The sequence below is a fragment of the Mauremys reevesii genome, linkage group 18 (assembly GCF_016161935.1).
Source record: "Mauremys reevesii isolate NIE-2019 linkage group 18, ASM1616193v1, whole genome shotgun sequence".
NCBI classification, from domain to species: domain Eukaryota; kingdom Metazoa; phylum Chordata; order Testudines; family Geoemydidae; genus Mauremys; species Mauremys reevesii.
This window is the reverse complement of record NC_052640.1, coordinates 26,345,073-26,366,378: the sequence shown is the minus strand read 5'-3', so window position 1 is coordinate 26,366,378 and position 21,306 is coordinate 26,345,073. Positions and strand designations below refer to the sequence as shown.

The window sequence follows — 21,306 nt, the reverse complement described above, 5'->3', positions numbered from 1 at the left end:
AGTGCTCTGGGACTCAGGGTGGGGGCTGGCAACCACAGGGCTGGGGGCTCCAGGCTCCAGTGGGGGAAAGAGGTGGGGCTGCGGGGGGGGCATGGCCAGGCAGGGACTAGACTCCCCCAGCCGGTGGTTCACCCACCGCCCATGCTGGGGTCACATTTTGAAGCTTTCACCATAGCCACGAGGGCTAGAAACTTACTTTTTCTTTAAGAATGAAGGCTGAAATCATCACGCTTCCACTTGACTCCAGGAGCTGGGGCTTTAAGGAAAACACTGATTATCCCGAGACTCATGACAGAATCATGAGAGTTGGCAACACCGGCACTCGAGTTCCCTGCAGTTGTGTTTGGTGCCGCCAAGAGACAGGGTGGGTGAGGTCATAGCTTTTACTGGACCAACTCGCGTTGATGAGAGAGACGAGCTTTCAGCTACACAGAGCTCTTCTTCAGCTCTGGGAAACGGACTCAGAGTGTCACAGGTAAATATAAGTGGAGCAAATTGTTTAGCATAAGTAGTTAATGCACATTTTGAGGGACCATTCAGGGTAACATGTCCCATTAACACCCCCATCATAGGGAGAAAAGGAATGGTGGGGAGACGCAGCCATGGGGGTTATTAGTAGGTTACAGATTGTTCTAATAAGCCATAAATCCAGTGTGTCTATTTGATCCGTGATATGTAGTGTCTAGCAAAGTGATGAATTTAAGCTCCCAGGCTCCTCTTTTGAAGGTGTTGTGCAGGTTTCCTTTGAGGACGCGGACTGACAGGTCAGATGTAGGGCAATCGCTTTGTAGAGACGGGTCCCCCTCAGGTGATAGGCGAAGAGTCTGGAGAAGAGAGGACTGAGAGGGGACCTGATAACAGTTTTCAAGTACATAAAAGGTTGTTACAAGGAGGAGGGAGAAGAATTGTTGTTCTTAACCTCTGAGGACAGGACAAGCAGCAATGGGCTTAAATTGCAGCAAGGGCAGTTTAGGTTGGACATTAGGAAACACTTCCTAACTGTCAGGATGGTTAAGCACCAGAATAAATTGCCTAGGGAGCTTGTGGCATCTCCGTCATTGGAGATTTTTAAGAGCAGGTTGGACAAACACCTGTCAGGGATGGTCTAGATGATACTTAGTCCTGCCTTAAATGCAGGGGCCTGGACCAGACGACCTCTCGATGTCCCTTCCAGTCCAGTCTGTCTTTTATCATTTCCTGGTGTGAGGTCATTCGAGAGCATCCTGATTGTCTGGTTCCACCAACCCAGCTGTTACTGGGGCACTTGGTGCGCTGGAGGCAGCGCCCCGCATGTTGGGCTCTCTCGAAAGGTGCTAATGGGGCTGTTGATCACCGGAGCAGTGGCGAGATGGCTGCAGGTTTCGCATCTGTTGTTCTGGCAGGGTCTGGTGCCGCTTTGAGTTGGGGTGTCCTGGGCCGTGGGGCGCTTCCGACCAGGCCAGAAGAGGAGGCTGGGGAAAGCTTTCGTTCCGGCTGGGCTCCCCATGGAGGATGGGGTGCGGGGGGTCTGATGACAGCCCCAGGGGGGCCCAGGCACTGGAAGAAGATGCCTGTGGGGGAGGGAGGGAGGAGCCTCACACAGCCCTGCCCGGGGCCCACCCCCTCCGAGGCCTCCGCCAGCTCCTCCGCCGCTCGCCCCGGGCGTAGCTTTACCAGGGGCCGCCCCCGCCCCGCCTCCAGCCACCCCGTCACGGCCCGTGCAGCGCTGCGCGGCGGGGCGGGGGCGTGCACAGCCCGGGCGGACCAGGACCCGGAGCAGGCCGGTCCCGGCGGCTGCAGCCGGAGCTGGGCAATGAGCGGCCGGAGCTGCCCGGCCGCCGCCCCCATGGCCCTGCTGCTGCTCCTGAGCCTCCTGCCGCCCGCGCTGCCGCTCGCCGGGCCCGAGACGCGCCGCAGCTCGGTGCTGCTGGACCCCGCCTCGGGGCAGCTGCAGATCGTCCCGCGCTGGGACCCCGCCGCCGTCGCCTGGGCCAACCTCACCGACCGGATCCAAGACACGGGGTAGGCGGGGCTGGCCGGGGGGGGGGGTGTATGCAAACCCCGGGGCCCGATCCGGCTGATCCCGGGCGAGCCCAGGCTCGGCAGCTGGGAGCGAGCGAGCCTGCGCTGCGGGGCTGGGGTCTCCATCGCCGGACGGGGGGGGTCGCTCCTTTGAAGGCCCCCCCCGCAGCTCTCGAGGCTGGGGGGCGGTGGGGGCGAGGGTCGGGTCCTGGAGCTGCCCTGCCTGGGGGAGTTTGTGCTCCGGGGCTGTTCGAGCTGGTTTCTCTGGCCCTTTTCCATCTCCTCCCCCCCCCGGGCCCTGTGCTGGCAACAAGCTCGAACTGTGGCTTTTCTCACCCCCCTTTCGCTTCTGCTTTTCAGTGCCGCGGCAGTGCCCCTAACCCGGGGCTCATCCCGCTTCGCTTGTTTTCCGCCGCTTCTGCAGCATCCGGCCTGTTCGCGCCCCCTTCCCGCAGTCCGGCGGCCGGGGCCTTTTGTTCCAGCCCAGTGGCCCCGCGCGCGTTTGATTCATTTTCCACTGCGGTTGTTGCGTTCCGCTTGTGGCACAGCCCGCTGCAAATCGCTGGCGTGAGGGGAAATCCCCTCTTGCCGTTAAAGGGGGAGTAAAGCGGCGTGTGTGGCATCCGTGCAGTTCCACCCTTGAGATTGCTCTGGGTACCTCCACCTGGCAGCTGGGACGGTGCTTTCCAGTGCAGGGCGATGGATGCAGCTCGCTGCGCTGGAGCGAGTGCGCTAGCAATAGCAGTGGGGCAGGTGGGGGCTTTGGCTAGCCGCCCAAGTACAGTGCCTGGATCCCTTCGACCCTCGCAGTGCATATCCCGCTAGGCCACGCCGCTACCTGCAGTGCTCTGGCTGGAGCAGAACGAACAGGCTGGCTACCTGCAGTGGGAAGCAGGCTGCCAGCTGCGGTGTGTGCACATCTCTCTGCATTGCTCGTGACAGGGATGCTGTCACATGGCTCTTCCTCTGAGTTTTCGACGTTATTCCTATTGCAGTAGCACCAAGAGGCTCCAGTTGGGATTGAGCCTGTCGTAAAGCTTTATGCTGCTGCCTGTCACCATGGTATCTGAGCATCAACCATTTAGAGCCTGGAGCTGTGTCAGGTGCTGTACAAAGACATGCTAAACGACAGCTCCTGCCCTGAAGAGCTTATGGTCTCTAGAACAGTGGTTCTCAACCAGGGGTACGTGTACTCCTGGGGTACACAGAGGTCTGCCAGGGGTACATCAACTCATCTAGAGGTTTGCCTATTTTTACAACAGGCTACATAAAAAGCACTGGCAAAGTCAGTATGACCTAAAATTTCATACAGACAACAACTTGTTTATACTGCTCTATATACTATACACTGAAATGTAGGTACAATATTTATAGCCCAGTTAATTTATTTTATAATATGGTAAATATGAGACAGTCAGCAATTTCTCAGTAGTCGTGTGCTGGGACACTTCTGCATTTTTATGTCTGAGTTTGTAAGCGAGTAGTTTTTTAATGAGGTGGAACTCTAGGGTATGCAAGACAAACCAGACTCCTGAAAGGGGGACAGTCGTCTGGAAAGGTTGAGAGCCACTGGTCCAGAATAACAGTCTGAAAGGGGATGGGGTACAGATCTATCACTGCTGTCATGATGAGTATTTTGAAACTGAAGCTGCTTCAGTTTTTCAGTTGTCTGACAGGTGAGATGATCTGGTATTGCTAGCAGGCTAGGACATTAAGTGACTTCTAACCATCAGAGGAGTGAAGTTCTGGAACAGCTTTCCAAGGGGAGCAGTTGGGGGCAAAAGACATATCTGGCTTCAAGACTAAGCTTGATAAGTTTATGGAGGGGATGGTAGGATGGGATAGCCTAATTCTGGCAATTAATTGATCTTTGGGTATTAGCGGTAAATATGCCCAGTGGCCTGCGATGGGATGTTAGATGGGATGGGATCTGAGTTACTACAGAGAATTCTTTCCTGGGTGTCTGGCTGGTGAGTCTTGCTCAGGGTTTAGCTGATCGCCATATTTGGGATTGGGAAGGAATTTTCCTCCAGAGCAGATTGGCAGAGGCCCTGGGGGGTTTTCGCCTTCCTCTGCAGTGTGGGGCCTGGGTCACTTGCTGGAGGATTCTCTGCACCTTGAGGTCTTTAAACCACGATTTGAGGACTTCTGTGTCTGAGCTATTGGTTAGGAGTTTGATACAGGAGTGGGTGGGTGATATTCAGTGGCCTGCATGCAGGAGGTCAGACTAGACGATCCTAATGGTCCCTTCTGACCTTAAAGTCTATGACTCACCTTAGGACAGCCCTGACCTGACTTGTCCACTACTGATGGAGTCTGGATGTTCTAGGGTTTGGGTGAGCATCCCTGATTAGCCACGGGTGTTTGTCTGAAATGCATTGTGGGACATCAGCTAGCCGAGCAGAGTCACAGTGTGGGTCTAGCAAAGCAACAGATTGCGGATGATAAATGCCCCTTTCTTCTGCCCTTCAGTGCAATTAGCAAGGTTACTGAGGCGAGAGGCTACTTCTCGTTGTCTGGGTCAGGGTGGACATGTTGGGCAGTCCCCTCTCCCAGGTCCAAAGCTGGCCCCGAGAGCAATAAGTAACGGCATTTCACTAGCCCACCCCAGGGCTGTCATGTGTGGCATTTTCCTTAACCCGGGGTAGCAGAAATGGTTGTTGTGCCTCACCGTGCGCATGTAAAGAGCAATCCCTCCGTACCGCAAGAGGCGGCTTATTTCAGATTTAAGCAAAACAATAAATCTAGTCTCTTTAGATGAGAGAACAGTCCGTGCTGCTAATCCCAAGTATTCAGAAGTCATGTCAAACCCTCCAAAAATCACAAGAGTGGTATAAAAAATCATGAGATTTAAAAAACAAACAAACCTTTAGAGTTCTTTTTATTTGTCTTCTGGTGTCATAGCCTTGAGGCTGTCACATTTTCAAGCTTTTCTCTGCAGTTGTGAGGCCTGGAAACTTACCTTTAATAAAATAAAAATGACAAATAAAAAGCTGTGTGTCTTGTGATCACATGACTTCAGGAGCTTGGGCTTCACAAAAAGCACCCAGCGTCGTTGGAGTTGGCACTACTGCATTTGTTGCTCCCTCTGGAACAGTTTGCAGGGCACAGGGGCAGCAGCCGCTCTGCTGTGTTTAGATGTTACGGGGACATACCTAGGTCAGCTGGAAGAAGGAAGTTTGGCCGCTGGTTCTGGCGGAGGTGTGGCATTCAGGTCTGATTTGCTGTGTGACCTTGGTCAAGCCGCTTCCGTGTACCTAATACCGGAGGGGTTAAGTTGTGCCTAGCACTCTGAAATACTTAGCACCAGTCATGCCTGGATGAGTATTGTACTATCAAGTCACCCCTAATAGGATCCCGCTGCATTAACAAGTGGGATCCCATTTTGGGTTGACTCTAGCACCAGTAGGGGGAAGCTCACCGTGCCAGCACCCCACCGTACCCGTCCTAGGGGCCCTCCGTCTCCAGGGCAGTCGGGCTGGCACCAGCGCTATTTCTCTGATAACTAACTCACTGAATAACTCTCCTTCTCCGCGGGCGCTTAGCCAGCCGCAGTGGAGCCGTGCGTTATCTCGGTGTGACTATCTGCCTGCCTGAGCCAGTCGGAGTGGCTGGTGCCCTCCTGCGCTGGCCTTGAGTTTTCCTCACTGATCCCAGCAGGGCTGACGCTGGGGCATGAGTTCCTGGCCCTGTTCTGTAGGCTGGGGTCAGCGGCAGGAGGCTGGAAACGGCCAGTTTCTCCCGTCAAAGTGATCGAATGAGCTGGGTTGGGGTTTTTTTCTGTGATTTGGGGGAGGTGCCTTCCTCTCTCCAAAGAGACCCAGTAGCTCTGTGGGTACGGAACGTGCCAGGTGCTGCTGGCCGGGGGTTTTATTTGCTGTGGGGGGGGGGGTTGAATTAGCGAACGCGTGTGCAAGTGCAAAGCCCTGTGTGTAGAAGCCCCTGCAGTGCTGGGTACCATGGAAATGCTAATCCCCACGTAAGGGGCAATGATTGTGCAGATCCTTTAAGGCTGAGCAGAAGCTTGTCTGGTCCCCCATCCTCTTCCTCTTGCCCTTGATGTCCCCCTTGTGGAGGAATACCCCGGTGAGCACCTCCCCTGGCTCCCATTTAGCCCCAGCTGTGTGGGGGCAGAGCGCGGGGGGGTTCTTGGGGGCAGCTCCAGACAAGGCAAACAAGAAGCAAAGCACGGATAGGCCCAGGGAGGGGTTTGCTTTGTCTCGAACTGGAGCCTTTATCTGAAGGACACTTCAGATAAAGTAAGATGGGAGCCCAGGGGGAGGGAGTGCATTGCCATGGGCCGCATGGAGACTTTCCATTGTGTGTGATTTTTTTCCCTTGTTCAATCGGTGTCTTTGCTTGGTGCAGATGGTCCTTCCTGGAGCTGGCCACCAGCGAGAGGTACAACGACAGCCTGCAGGCCTATGCTGCGGGACTGGCTGAAGCCGCTGTGTCCGAGCAGGTAAATGATGGTGCATGGCAGGGGACAGTCAGACCCACGGAGCCTGGAGCTCTGCTAGGGTTGGTCTGTAGAGCCCCCTGGTGTCCCAGTCCTAGGTTCCCCCCGCCCTGCTATGCCACTGCCCCTCAGTCTAGACCAGGGGTCAGCAACCTCTGGCACGCGGCTCACCAGGGTAAGCACCTGGCAGGCTGGGCCAGTTTGTTTACCACTGGCCGCGGTTCGCCGTCCCAGGCCAATGGGGGCTGCGGGAAGCGGCGCTGGTGAGGGATGTGCTGGCCGCGGCTTCCCACCATCCCCATTGGCCTGGGACAGCGAACCCAGTGGGAGCCGTGATCGGCCAAACCTGCCAATGAGGCAGGTAAACAAACCGGCCTGGCCCGCCAGGGTGCTCACCCTGGCGAGCCGCATGCCAGAGGTTGCCGACCCCTGACCTAGACTCAGGCCCAGCTTAGTCCGTTCCTGGGCCTCTCCTATCAGAGATAACCTGTGGCACCACTGGCCAACGGCTCACTTGTGTCTGGGGGGGCGGGGGAGGCTGAGATTCTCAAGCTCATTTCACAGGTGAGCTAAGCTTGCCCGAGACTGAAGCCTGTAGAACTGCAGGGTGGCTGGATTGCCTCTCTGCGCGCCTCAGCCGCCTCCTGCTCTGTGGCTTGTCCCTGGCTCGCCAGCCAGCCAGCCAACGGGAGATGCCTTAGTGAGGAAAGCCTGGCTTCACCCAGGGGTGATGGAGAACCAGCCCCTCGTTCTGGGGCGTTAAGTGGATGGAAAGGGGTGAGCAGGCCCATGGTTACACTGTGCCCCCTTCTTCCTCCAGCTCATCTACATGCACTGGATGAACACCATGGTGGGCTACTGCGGCCCCTTTAAATACCAGCCTGACTACTGCGAGAAGCTGAAGAGCTACATAGAGACCAACCTGGCCTGGATGGAGGAGCAGATGGAGAAAGGGGACGATCCGGAGTACTGGTACCAGGTGAGTGGGTGCTGCTAGGGGGTGGGCAGTGCCTTGCATTTATATGGGTGTGCCGGTCGCTGTCAGGAAAGGACAGGTTCTTTGGGCCCAGGGCTGGCGTCTGAGACACCAGTTCCCACCGCTCTCCTACAGCGGCCCCAGACCAGGCACCTGCCAGTGAAAACCTGGGTGTTGCTTGACTTTAAATACAAAGGGTAGCCAGGAACTGGATGTCACTTGGTGCCATCAGCTGTAAAACTGGACCCCTGGCCACTTATGGCCATTAGAGGCCCCCTGGCTTTTTAAGCAAATGCAGGACTGAAGTTAACGTGGGTGTCCTGGCCAGATTCCAGCTGGGGTGAGTGGATCCGTCCTTCGTAACTCTTTCCTCTGCAGCGTGAGCTGGAGAAGTTCCTCCTCACTTCCCCTCCTACAGGACGTTGCACGGGCAGCATTGTCTGGGTCGTTCTGTATGGGCAGGAGGATGGATTTCGGGGGTGAGCCATAGAGAGCCTGATCCATCACTGAGTTCTCACTCGGTCCAGTGGCCTCACTTGGCCGGCAGAACCCTTAATGCTGGTGGAGGAGCGCTCTCAGCCTGGCTCTGGGGGTCTCCGGAGGTGCTGGGCTAGAGGTTCGGGGGAGATCCATCTTGCAGGCTGAGCGGCGTCATCTGGAGTCACTGAGATGCAATTAAACACGGAGGAGCAGGATGTCCGTTTTTCAGAGTAGAACTGCCCCTCCCTTTAGATTCCCCTTTTCCAATTCTTGTTACCAGCCCCTCCCCTCCACACGTGGGGCCCTGCGCATGGGGGTCTCACCATGTGCCTGTCCCTCTCCCTACAGGTGCGTCTGGCTCTGCTGCAGCTCAAGGGCCTGGAGGACGGTTATAACGGGCGAGTGGCTTTCCCGACTGGACGATTCTCGATCGCCCCGTTTGGCTTCCTGTAAGTCCCTTTGGGCGTGAGGCGGGAGCTGGGTGATTGGACTTAACCCTTTCGGTCCTGGCTGATGTCAGGAGCAAAGGGGGAGCTGGAGAGATGGGGTGGAGTGAATGGGGCGGCTCCAGCGCAGTGGGGTTGGGGGAAGCAGACGGGTGTTGGCCTGGTACGTGCTCAGCAGCTGCAGTTCGCTGGTGGCTGTAGGGAAGAGCTGGGGCTGCGTCCCCTAGGCATGCAGCAAAGGGAAGCTGTAGGCTTTAGGGACCCACTATTATTTGCATTTTACAGAGGGAAACCGAGGCACAGAGAGGTGCTGTAATTTGGTCATATAGCGAGTCAGCAACAGCACTGGGAGTAGACCCAGGAGCTCTGAGCCCTAGATGGCACCCCCACCACATGCTCTTTAAACTACAGGGTCCTGGTTGGACATGGGGACTTGTTGCTGTACCCCCTGTCTCTGCAGAACCCCCCCGCCCCCCAGCATCTACTTAGCTTGCCGACCAGCCAGCGTGCCCTGGCTCTCGTCAGCCCTGCAGAGCCGAGGTTGCTGAAGAAGGGTGAGGCCAGATTTGCTTCTGCCTCGCGTATCGCTCGCTGGGTTCTGAATGTAGGCCCCCTCCCAGTCAGCCTGTCTCTGTGCCTCAGTTTCCCCATCTGTAAACCAGGGAGAGGAGTTGCCTCCTCCGAGGGTGCTGAGAACTGCTTGTTAACGTTTGCATGATGCCTGGATGACTTCTCTGGGCCGACACCCCAACATGGAGAGGACCTCCCATTTTAATTAAAATATAATGCAGTCTGGCAGCTCCTGTAGAGTACCTTTGCCCGGACCCTCTTAGCCCTTCCTAACCACAATGCATTTATACCCAGGCAGATCGCTCCCAAATACACACATGCTCCCAGCCTTGGGCTCGAACAATGTGCTATTGCTTCATTAGCCCCTGGGGCTGAGGCGAGGCCTGAGTCACTGAAGCCAAAGGTCGGGAGTTCTGCCCCCCATGCCCTGTGTCTGCATTTGCCTCAGGCTGCAGTTTAATGACCCATCACTAGGGCTTGCGGCTTATCCATGGTCAGATAAGGGAGGCCTGGCTTCAGGGAGAACTTGTGGGGACAAAGAAGGGATCATTCCGGCTATCGCATGCAAATGGCCAGGACCAGGAGGGTGGAGTTTCCTGCTTCCTCCAGCCCAGGGAGTGGGCATAGCTGGGGTAACCAATAGCAGGATTCCAGCCAGGGTGAGGGTAGGTGGGCCAAGGGTCTGCTCTGCTTTGGCAAATCCTCTGTCTATGCTGCCGGGGATTGTTATGAACCCAGGTGTGTCTGTTCTCCTTCCCCCCGAACCCCGGTCCAGCTTGTTCCAGCTGGGTGGGGACCTGGAGGACCTGGAATCGGCCTTGAACCGAACGGAAAGCGAGCACACGCTGGGCTCCGGGTCTTGCTCTGCGCTCCTCAAGCTGCTGCCGGGGAACCAGGAGCTCTTGGTCTCCCATGACACCTGGAACACTTACCAGTCCATGCTGCGCGTTATCAAGAAGTACACGCTGCCCTTCCGGACCTCGGCCCACAGTGCGTAATTTGGGTAGGGGCCTGGGAGGCAGCCGTGTGGGTCGGTGCCAGGATTGGTGCTCCTTAGCCCTGGGCAGGAGGAGGGAGGCAGGACGAGGGGGTGATAAGACAGCAGGAGTAAGCATGTGTCCCGCTACCAGGAAGTGGGATTGCTGGCTGCCCCGTGGGAAGGTAGCCCCAGACTGGCACTTCCAGACCCCACAAAGATGCTGTGTAAGTTTTCCTGCTCCTTATGCGAAGAGAGAGAAGGTTCCCGCTCCCCCTGCCCCTGCCGCTGGATCTTGCCGCCACTCTGGGGCGGAGTTTGCTGTGGGAAGCTGGCAGGGCCCGTCTCTGGAGGTGATGGGGCGTGGCCTCTGCACCCCTGATGGCTCCCTGCCATCTGCTCCCCCAGGTGATGACATGATCTCGGGGCACGTCCAGACATTCTCGTCCTATCCCGGCACCATCTTCTCGGGAGACGACTTCTACATCTTGAGCAGTGGCTTGGTGAGCAGCTGCTGCCTGGATCCTCCTCCCCTGCCTCCCTCCCCCGTGGTCCAGCTGTCCCTGAGTTCTGCCGGCTAGGGATTGAGCCTCCTGCCCCATTGCTGCTTTGGGATTCAAAGCAGGGCCCTGGGTTGCTGTCGACACCAGGAATCCTATCACCCCCGTACAGAACCAAAATCGTCCTCTGCCTACGTACTACCCTGCTACTGCACTCTTCACATGGGCAATGAGGCAGATTGTCCCTCCAGCTCTGCCTGTGTCACTCCCCTGCCCCATTGCCAGGAGCCCAGGTCTGGCCTCTGTTAGGTCACACGCACCCTTGCCTGGATTCGCTTATGGCTCTGTTCTGTCCCTTGCAGGTGACTTTGGAAACCACCATCGGGAACAGCAATGCTGCCTTGTGGAAGTACATCCATCCGGAAGGGAGCGTCCTGGAGTGGCTGAGAAATATAGTGGCAAACCGGCTAGCCAGGAGCGGGGCCGAGTGGGCTGCCATCTTCCAGCAGTTCAACAGTGGCACGTAAGTTGACTAGCAGTCATCCAGACCCTCCTGTTGTGTCCCCCTCACTCCCCTCCTTTTAGCAGTGATGGGATGGGTGAGTTCAGTCGAGCAGGAAGATCTAACCTGTCTCTGATGCCAGGTTCTTGCACAAGGCGCTCTGTGGTGATGGCACAATATCATGGGGCATCACATGACCTTGTGACATGCCTTGGCCATGTGGTGCCACGTGTTAGTTAATGTGTTAAGTTTTGGCACATTGCATGATGTCAGTGGCACGGAGACCAAGCAGCAGACTTTAGATGCTGCTAATCTGTGGCTGGTCTGTATGTTCACCGCTGCTGGTGGAATTATTCTTAATCGTCATTGTCGTCCTGTTTATTACTCTAATGTCGAGAACCCAGCCAAGATCAGTGCCCCTTGTGCCACATGCTGTACGTACACAGTAGCAGACAGTCCTTGCCATGAGGAACTTATACGCTAAATAGCCAAGGTAGATCAAGAGTAGGGGAAAGGCACAGAACACTGGAACTGTTCAGCTGTGTGTCATAGGACCTGTACTGCTAAGGGAGTCTCTCCTCTTATGCAGATAAAAGGGACTTCTGGTTTTGAAGGAGAAGGACCTGAGTTCCGTCTCCGTTGTTGCTTTGAAACTCGGCCTCTGTGAGTTGGTCCAGGGACCATCGGGAGGTCCTAGGTCTCCATGGATTTGTAACAATAAGTGAGTCCATTGCTCTGGCCACAGGGCAGTTTGCTTGGCTCTCAGAGCCGCCTGTGATGCTGCAGGCATTGCTAATGGGAGAACTCCTCCTGATTGCTCTGCAGTTTGTTCTGAAACCAGCCCCAAACGATGTCCTGACCTGACATGGCGCGGGGGTGAGAAGCGGGGGCAGATGAGTGGAAATACCAGAGTAGGAGGGAATCTCTTTGTTTGAAACCTTGACTGTGTTCAGTTTGTTCCTCACTGTGGTGTCCGTTTGTCCACTGCAGTCACGTGAGAGTTGCCTGCACTGTAGCCACACAGGGACCCTTCAAACAGGAGCATAAGAATGGCCATTCTGGCTCAGACCAACAGTCCATCTAGCCCAGTATCCTGTCCCTGACCATATCCTGTCCCAGGTGCTTCAGAGGGACTGAACAAAACATGGCAATGGGGGGGGGGGAGGGATAGGTCAGTGGTTTGAGCATTGGCCTGCTAAACCCAGGGTTGTGAGCTCAATCCTTGAGGGGGCCACTTAGGGATCTGTGGCAAAATCTGTCAGGGACAGTACTTGGTCCTGATATGAAGGCAGGGGACTGGACTCAAGGACCTTTCAAGGTCCCCTCCAGCTCTATGAGGTAGGTATATCTCCCTATAAAAAATTATCACGTGATCCCATCATCTATTCCCAGCTTCCAGCAGCCCAAGGTTTAGGGACACCCAGAGCAAGGAGATGCACCCTGGACCATCTTGGCTAACAGCCATTGATGGACCCATTCTCCATGAACTTCTCATTCTCTTTTGAACCCCATTATCCTTTGAGCCTTCACAACACGCCCTGGCAATGAGTTCCACAGGTTGACTGTGTACATTTATTAACAGTAAGGAAATCACACGCCAAAGAGTGTAGCCACGTGGTGACAGCATAAGTACACCAGGACTGTTACTTGACATTTCCTACCATGGCGCAAGGGCACTGAACGCCAAATGCTTCCCCTCTCATCTCTTGCCCAGGTACAACAACCAGTGGATGATAGTGGATTATAACACCTTCCTGCCGGGCAAAGCTGGCCTCCAGCAGGGGGTGCTCACGGTGCTGGAGCAGATCCCGTAAGTGCCTTCAAAAGGGAACATCCGGCTGTAATGTATCAGAGAGCAGCCGTGTTAGTCTGTAGCCACAGAAACAACAAGGAGTCCGGTGGCACCTTAAAGACTAACAGATTTATTTGGGCATAAGCTTTCGTGGGTAAAAAATCCCACCTCTTCAGGTGCATGGAGTGAAAAGTACAGATGCAGGCATGAATATACTGACACATGGAGAAGGGAGTTACCTCACAAGAGGAGAACCAGTGTTGACAGGGCCAATTCGATCAGGGGGGATGTGGTCCACTCCCAGTAATTGATGAGGAGGTATCAATTCCAGGATTGGTAATGGACCACATCCCCCCGATCGAATTGGCCCTGTCAACACTGGTTCTCCACTTGTGAGGTAACTCCCTTCTCCATGTGTCAGTATATTCATGCCTGTAGCTGTAACTTTCACTCCATGCACCTGAAGAAGTGGGTTTTTACCCTCGAAAGCTTATGCCCAAAAAATCTGTTAGTCTTTAAGGGGCAACCGGACTGCTTGTTGTTTTTATCCAGCTGTAATGTTATCAGGCTGTGAACGCGCTCCCTGTCCCAGCCCTCCTCATGGGCTCTGGAGAGCGATGGGATGATGCCTGGTTTGTTACAGCTCCACCACCACCCACCCCCCCGCCACAAAGGAGCCTGTTTCCCCTGCTCTGGGTCTAGCTGTGACCCTTGTGTTTACAGCACAGCCTTGACTGGCTGAGACTTCCCCTGTTGCTCTGAGACGAGGTCACATTCCTTGTCTTTAATGCTGAGGCTGTCGCCTGGATAGAGATGGAGGGTGGGGGGGGATGGTTCTGGTAATGGAGATCTGGCTGGCTCCCCCAGGGCTGGCCAGCTCTGCACCTGGCTGGGCTCCCCTGCTGGGTTGAGGGTCAGTCCTTCTAGGCGCAGGTCAAACGCGGAAGCCCTGCTGAGCCGGGGGCCTCGGGGCAGCTGCCCATTGGCACTGGCTGGGCAGTACTCTGGCCCCCTGATTGTCCCGGTTCTTGGTTATCCGAGATGGAGGCTGCACTCCTGCTTTCCCAGCATGCAATCTGCTTCCCATTTGTGTGCTGGTCTCTCATGCCCCGTCTCGTTCGCTCTCCCTCAGGGGGCTGGTGGTCGTGGCTGACAAGACAGAGGAGCTGTACCAGAAGGGGTACTGGGCCAGTTACAATGTGCCGTAAGGAGCTTCTCTTCTCTCTCCAGTCCAACCCCCCGGCTTAGGGAGGTGGGGGGAGGGGAGGGTCAGCTGGGTGAATAGGCACCCAACCCCTGGTGCCGTCTCCCCCACTGCCCTCCATGGGGTGCTCTTCCAGCCGCACTGAAGGCCTGATCCAAACCCCGCTGGGCTTACGAGGAGCGTTCTCCCCTGCTCCCCCGCCAGCTAGGGCAGGGAGTGCTGAGCTCTCGGGGAGCTGTGCTGCCTGGTTCCAGAAGGGGGCAGCACTCAGCTGTTAAGAGAGACTCCGCCTTTAATTGCTGTCTGGCGGTTGGCATGGGCTGGGCTTGGCAGCTCGGTGACAACCGGGTGGAAATGCCCCTTTAGAAAGGGCCTGGCCCTGATAGGCTGTTCTAATAACACCTCACTGAGTGGGTCTCAAAGTGCTTTACATGACCCCCCTGAGGCAGGGCCGGGCTATTCTCCCCCTTCTGTAGGTGGGAAACTGAGGCACAGAGAAGCTAAATGACTTGCCTCTGGTCACATTGGAAGTCTGGGACAGAGCAGGGAGTTGAACTTCCAAGTCCTAGGCGAGTGCTCTAATCACCCAGCCATCCGTTACCTTCCCCCATCCCTTTGGTGCCTGGCCTGGCCTCCCTGGGGTGGGGGCCGGATTCCTTGAGGCACATGTACAAAGGCAGGAGGGGTCCCTGCTCGACCTGTGTGTTACTTCCTCCCCCCCATCCCCAGGTACTTTGAGCAGATCTTCAACGCCAGCGGCCAGCTGGAGCTGGTGAAGAAATACGGCGACTGGTTCACCTACGACAAAAGCCCCCGAGCCCAGATCTTCAGGCGCAATCAGACGCTCGTCCAAGACCTGGCCTCCATGATCCGGCTCATGAGGTGAGGGCCTCTCTGTGGGGAGAGGGAGCTTGGCGACGTCTCGTGCCGGGAGGGCGTATCGCTCGTGGGAAGAGCGGCCCTGGAGACACAAGCGCTCCATGTGCCCTGGCACCTTGGCGTGGGCAAAGGTTTGCAGGGGAGACTGGCACAGACGGGGAACCAAGCGGTGTGTTTGTGTGAGGGCAGAGGGAGAGTGTTAAGGGCTTTATTATTGTAGGGTTGCCGCTTATCCTGATGTTGACAAGGCAGCTGTGCGTGCTGGCCACGTGGAATGCTAACAATGGGTCCTAGCACATCCTTGGAGCGGATGCGCTGTCACTGCGGTGATCGTGTCACGGCACAATGATGCACTATGGCTGTTGTCTCAAAGGAGCCAGCCCCTCCTGTGTGTCAGGCCAGGGGACGGCTGGGGCAGGTGCAGTTACACAGAGAGGTGGGCTCAAAAAGCCAGATCAGGAGCATCCTTCAGCATGGAGATGTTTGGATCCTGAGGGTTTCCTGAGGACTGTCTCTGGTTACCAGGCTCAGCTCTCAGTGCTTCCCTCCCGGGGCTGATCGCCTGATGACCCTTGACCACAATCTCAACTTCCCTCTGCCCCCTAATCCAGCGCGGTCTAACCTCGGCGAGGGCAGAGGTTAGATCCCACCTCCATAGTTCCAGGAGCCTGATCCAACGCTCACTGAAGGTGACAAGACTCTGCCCTGGCAACATTGGCTTTTTGGGTCAGGCTCTGAGGGCAGCTACAGCGATGAGCCTGGTGTAAGAACTTAGAGCAGAATCGCACCCCTCCATCCCCAGTTCAAACCCAGCCTAGGGTCTGTCCCCCTCCCTTCCAGGGCAGAGCTGCCCCAGTGGCTAATCCAGGCCTGCACCTGGCGGGGCCCAGCTCCCCTCCCCTTGGGGCTGCCTCCATTGAACGTGTTCGTGCTGCCTCTCAGGTTCAACGATTTCCTGAAGGACCCGCTGTCCCGCTGCCAGGGCTGCGACCCGCCCCAGAACGCCGAGAACGCCATCGCCGCCAGGTCGGACTTGAACCCCGCCAATGGGACCTACCCCTTCGCCGCGCTGCGCCAGCGCTCGCACGGGGGCACGGACATGAAGGTGAGAGCCACGGGGAGGAGGTGATGGGGGAGTCTGTGTTAGGTGAGCTCATGCTCCTGCACGGGGGGGAACCTACTGCAGCCTCTGGCTCTGACGGTGGATCCAGAGGTCATAGGTTCGATTCCTGCTGCTGACAACTCATGGACTCAGCCCAGTCCGAGCGTTTCCGCCGGTCTTGCCCCCGCGTGGCTGGAGGCCGCCCGGCAGGACCTGTGCCCTGAGATTTTCCCGCTGACTCTGCGGAAATCATCAGACGCTTGTTTTTCTCTTCCCTAGATCACATCCTCTGCGATGGCCAAGGGCTACGGCCTGATTGCCGCCAGCGGGCCCACCTGGGACGACGTCCCCCCTTTCCAGTGGAGCACCTCTCCCTACAGCAACCTGCTTCACATGGGGCACCCCGACCTTTGGAAGTTCCCCCCATCAAGATCTGGTGGGACTGAAGTGGAGACTGGATCCCCTGGCGCATGTGGCCGCGTGGGCTGGAGCAGGGGTGTGTCCCGTCTCCCTGTCTGTCTCCTTTTGGTCTGGACTCTGGCCTGTCTCCTGTGGGGCTGCTGCACCCCCAGCTGCCTTTCCCCTGAGCAATAAGGGAAGAATGTATCTCTCTGCAGGGGGAGCACAGGGGATACCTGGGGTGGGGGAAAACGACAGAGGGGGCAGCATGACGATCTTGGGTACAGTGCAGCTACTGCATCAAATGTAGCCCTGGCGTAAGTGGCTGGAGTTCGGTGAAGCCGATGGTCATTGCACCTGCTTCTGCCAGGCCTTGGTTTGGCCCAGTGGACATAGCTTGTCATTTTGCTGCATTGTCTTAACTTGCAAGCTGGCTTCTCGTCCTCTGAACAAACTGTGATGCTCCCCAGAAGCCAGGGGAACCCCAGCCTCTTCTACTCCCCCTAGTTCCCCTCCTTCCCTGCCCCGCTGGTGGTTCGGTCACTGTCGCTCCCGCCTCTGAAGGCCGGAGCTGCCCCCAGGTCCCCGGGGAAGGAGGAGCTGCCTGCTGGGATGGTGAAGCTGGGACCCCCATGGGCTGCCAACTTGTGTGGTGGCACCGAGAAGCGGGAGGGTCCACGGTATAAACCCTGGGGGTGACCCACGGGAAGGAGCGCTAGCGTTCTCGGTAGCGGAGGTGGAGCTGTCCCCTCTGAATGTAATGCGGGGGAGGGGGGTTGCCTCTCCATCCCCCACCCCTCAGCGCTGGGCCTTGGGGGTGCGTCGTCCCAGCTGGTGGCTGGCAGCCCCAGGAGGCTCGCTGGGGAAGTGCTCTCCAGGGGGCGGGAGGGCTGCGTCTCTCTGCACCGCACTCCAGTGCCCGGGGGTGACTGCTGCTGTTCTGCTCACGCTGCCTTTGAATCCTCCGCTGCTCTTTGATGCAGCTGTGGCTTGGGTGATGCCCTTGCCCTTTGCTTTGCTGGCGTCAGTCCAGAGGAAAAGCCCCGCAGGCTGCCTGCAGGGCACGGCCTCATCCTGAAATCTTTCTGCTTTTCGCCTCTTGTGCCCACTTCCTTCTTAGGTCTGGACCCACGTGGCGCCACAGGCCTGGGGCTTGTGCATGTGAGGAGGTCTTTGCCCATTAATGGAGCAGAGTTCGTCAGGGGACCACCAGGGCAGACCTCACTCCCCTTGAAAAGGGAAGGCTTAAAGCCAGCCTCAGATGCTCCCTGGCCAGAGGCCTTCTCACCCCCTTGGCTTAGCTGCCAGCTGGCTCCGAGTGGCTTGTGCTGGGTCTCCAGTGCAAACCCAGGAGTCCTGGGATCGTGTGTAAGCAGGATTAAACGAGCTGTTTGGCTTAGTTTTAGTAATAAAACTCGCGGAGTTGTTTCTTGCCTGGCTCTCGGGATGAGAGGAGGTGGGGTGGGGTTTCAGCTGCCCCGAAGACTCCTAGATTGGTAAGGCCCAAAGGGACCGTTCTGACCATCCAGCCTGACCGTGTAGCACATAGGCGGGAAAACTCCGCCCTGGGATTCCTGCTCCAGGCCCATAACTTCTGTCTGAGCTCGTGTATGGGGTGCAGAAGATCTCCCATGAGGTCGCTTTTCCAGCTAGCAGCAAGGGCTCCTAGCTGCTGTCTGCTGCTCCTTCCTCTCGCCATCACAACCCCACCAGCCCTTTCTGGCGTGAGCGTGCAGACACCCCTGCACCTGCATCACTCAGCCCCTCCCCTCGCCCCCAGCTCTGATGCTTTTACTGCTCGCACAGTTGGGTGCATCCATGAAAGCAGCAATTCAGCACAACTGGGGCGCTCGGTCCATGCTGCTCAACTGCCGGAACGTGATGGGGCGGAAAAGCTGGGCAGTCATCCCTTCCTGCCTCAGCTGCTGGGGCCAGGGGCAAGAGCTGGGGACAGTCATCCAGCAAGATCTGGGAGGTGGGAGGCCTGGCTAACCCAACTCACAGGCTCAGGTCCGTGGGGGCAGCAGATGAGCTGTGTTAGAAGCCGACTGCGGCCCGAGGGTTGTCTTGGAGCCAGGGCCAAAGCAGGGTACGGCCATGAAGTGTGTGGGGCAGCAGCTGTGTCCCAGCTTTAGTGCCGACCTCTAGCATAGACCCTTGTCTGCCCAGCCAAGCACCTGGGACTGCTTTGGAGAAGAGCAAGGAATGCCCCTGGGTTAGTGCACCGGCCGGCAGCTTGGAGACTTGCATTCAATTCCCCATTCCAGCACAAACCTCCGGTATGGCCTTGGGCAAGTGAGGAAACCGCTCTGTGCCTCAGTTTCCTCATCTCTGAGGTGGGGATAATAGCCCTGCCCTACCTCTCAGCGGTGGTATGAAGATAAACACCTTAAAGACAAGGAAGTATTCAGTGATGGGAGACCTGAGAGTACCAGAGTTAGAGCGAGGGGCACGGGGCCTGCTCGTGAGATTTCTAGTGGTCATAAAATGATTGCAAAGTCCTCTTACTCTAGATTCCTTGATCTGCTCTGGCAGGCAGGGAGCAGTTGGGAGTGATCACCTCATTGGGTTGGGACTGATGAGCTAATGTTTATAAAGTGCGTTGAAGGTTTTTATAAAGGGTTCACGAAGGGCTACGTCCATCTGGCTCCACAGTGAAACTCGACCATAAGGGAGGGATTTCCTTTGGGAGGCTTTAAACTTTGGCTAATTAGCTGCCCCCTCTGGTTTAGATTCTTGGATTAGGGAATGGGGCAAACGAGTGGCAACGTGTCCATCGTGCCCTTCAAAATCCCCCAGGGCTCGGGCAAAGCCTCGCCGTAAATTCAGTCCATGCTCAAGAATCCACACCCTCCAGATCTCTCCTTATTGACATCATCTTTCTAGACGTGGGAACGTACAGGAAGAAACTACTTGATTATCTTTCATTGGACTAACTTTTGTTGGTGAAAGAGACACGCTTTCTGTATCATAGTCTCTACGCTGCTAACTGCTGAGGGAGATTCTCTATGCACAAGTGCTAGAGAATTGTCAAGTTTTGTCTGGCTGGTTTTTGCTGGAGGACTCCTGGGAGGTCTTGGGGATCAAGGCTGTGGGCCTGATTCTCCTCTTGCTTACCCTGGTGTGACTTCATTTCTCTTGACGGATGTGCGGCGAGAGGAGAATCCAGCCTTGGGAGCCTTCTCAGCCCTAATCTCTTCCCCTCAGTGTGGTGCAGGTGTTTGTGTTGAATAGGCGGTAACAGACAGGATTTTTTTGTACTCTTCCTTTCTCAATTAGGGCCTAATCCAAAGCCCTCTGAAGACTCCCATGGGCTTGGGTCCTTTACTTGCATGGCAGCCCTTCCAATGACTCCACAACAAGTCACTTCGCCCCCTGTGCCTCGGTTTCCCCATCTGTAAAATGAGGCTAATGATGCTAAACTCCTTTGTCAAGTGCTGTGAGATGTTATTAAAGGCGCGTTCTCCAGCAGTGCCTCTGAAAGAACAAACCCGGCTGGCCAGTAGTGAAATGTTCCATACGTGGCCTTTTTGGGAGAGTGCAGACGGCTGGAAAGGCAGCAGGCGTTCGATCCCAGGTGCTGCCCAGCAGCCGGTTTCCTCTGGCTGGGACCAGCACTTGCTGCAAGGGGGCTGTTGATTGATGGGAAGGGGAGGAGGGTTGGGGCTCCTTGCTTGTGTGGTACGAGCACAGAAACTCCTCCAGCCTCTGGCAGGCAGGGGGACTTATCCAAGCTGTTCTAGGCAATGGGTTAAGGAGAGCAGGGAAGGGACAGACTCCAGATACCCCCTTCACCCAAACCTGTTAGAACTGAACATCAAATTCTGCCCACCCCCAGCTCTCTTCTTGTCTTTTTGGAGGGGTGGGGGGATTCTAGGCCTCAGCAGATGGCTGGAGGTGGGGCCCAAAAGAACCCCCACTTTCCAACCGCTCTGGAGCCAGCTCAGAGCCTTGTGCGTCACCAGCCTCCTACCTCGAACCCCGTCAAGCCCTTAGCTGGTTTACCAGCATCTTTCCATGCAGCAGTTTCTGCTGTCAGCTGCCCTAAATGCTACTCCTGCGGAATTGGAGGGGGGGGGGCTCTTGTGTTTCAATGCACCTTCTAGTCTTTAAACAAAAACTGTTTTATTTTTTTGACTGAATAAACATTTTTAGTGAAATATTTTTATTTTGGTAAACATTTTACAGCTTTTTTGGTGAAAAATTCAAAACTGCATGTGGAATTTCTTTTATTGTAAGGGGGGCTGTTTAGGTTTTTATGTCAAAATCCCAGTTTTTCTGAAACCCAAACGTTTGTACAGAAAATTTAAATGTTTTCAGGGTTTTTTTAAAACTGAAAAATGTGCATGGGCCAGTTAAGAAAACAATGGACTTTTTTGGTGTTTTGGCAAAATAATTAGCATTTCCTGCCCTGTTTTACTTCTCACCCTTCAGTGGTCTCGCCTCGGTCAGCCCTTCAGGCGGGGTTGGGTGGGTGAAGGACACCCAAGCTAAGAGCGTTTGTTCAGACTCTCGGTCTGTCTGTGCATCTACCTAGAGTACCTATATAGGGAAAAGAAATTTGACAGTAGCTAGAGGACTTTTTAGACTAGCAGACAAAGGTGTAACAAATCCAGTGGCTGGAAGCTGAAGCTAGAGAAATTCAGGTGAGAAATGAGGGGTACATTTTTAACACCGAGATTAATTCACCAGTGGAACAATTTACTGTGTGTTGTGGTGGATGCTCCATCCCTGCAGTTTTATAAAATCAAGATGGGATGTTTTTCTAAAGCGCTGCCTTCTTTCAAACAGGAATTAATTCAAGGGCATCCTGTGCCTGTTATACAGGAGGTCAGATTCAATGTTCACAATAATCCCTTATAATCGATGAAGTGAGGGATGGTACTTAGCATGGTGATGGGAGCCAGTTCTCTGAGCACCTCACAATGTGTAATGTATTTATCTGCACAACCCCTCACTGATCTGGCACAAGAAGCTCATGTGTTTGGATTCCAAAGTCACAGGTTCAACCCCCGTGCTG

At 55.8% G+C, this 21,306-nt stretch overlaps 1 protein-coding gene across 1 annotated transcript; it reads left to right on the top strand.

Moving 5' to 3' along the window:
- The first annotated feature begins 1,714 nt into the window (after positions 1-1,714).
- On the top strand, positions 1,715-17,798 carry PLBD2 (phospholipase B domain containing 2). Its single transcript, XM_039505356.1, has 12 exons — positions 1,715-2,001; positions 6,370-6,463; positions 7,281-7,439; positions 8,265-8,365; positions 9,708-9,922; positions 10,317-10,411; positions 10,771-10,931; positions 12,625-12,720; positions 13,835-13,906; positions 14,636-14,788; positions 15,728-15,890; positions 16,167-17,798. Exons 1-12 carry the CDS (start codon positions 1,793-1,795, stop codon positions 16,479-16,481), a joined length of 1,833 nt encoding a protein of 610 aa, XP_039361290.1. The 5' UTR covers positions 1,715-1,792; the 3' UTR covers positions 16,482-17,798.
- The last annotated feature ends 3,508 nt before the right edge of the window (positions 17,799-21,306 follow it).

Excerpts from the sequence above, each read along its gene's own strand:
- PLBD2 (XM_039505356.1), top strand. The coding sequence starts at position 1,793 with ATGAGCGGCCGGAGCTGCCCGGCCGCCGCCCCCATGGCCCTGCTGCTG. Across the intron at positions 6,464-7,280 it reads AAGCCGCTGTGTCCGAGCAG|CTCATCTACATGCACTGGAT; the intron begins GTAAATGATGGT and ends TTCTTCCTCCAG. Across the intron at positions 13,907-14,635 it reads TGGGCCAGTTACAATGTGCC|GTACTTTGAGCAGATCTTCA; the intron begins GTAAGGAGCTTC and ends CCCCATCCCCAG.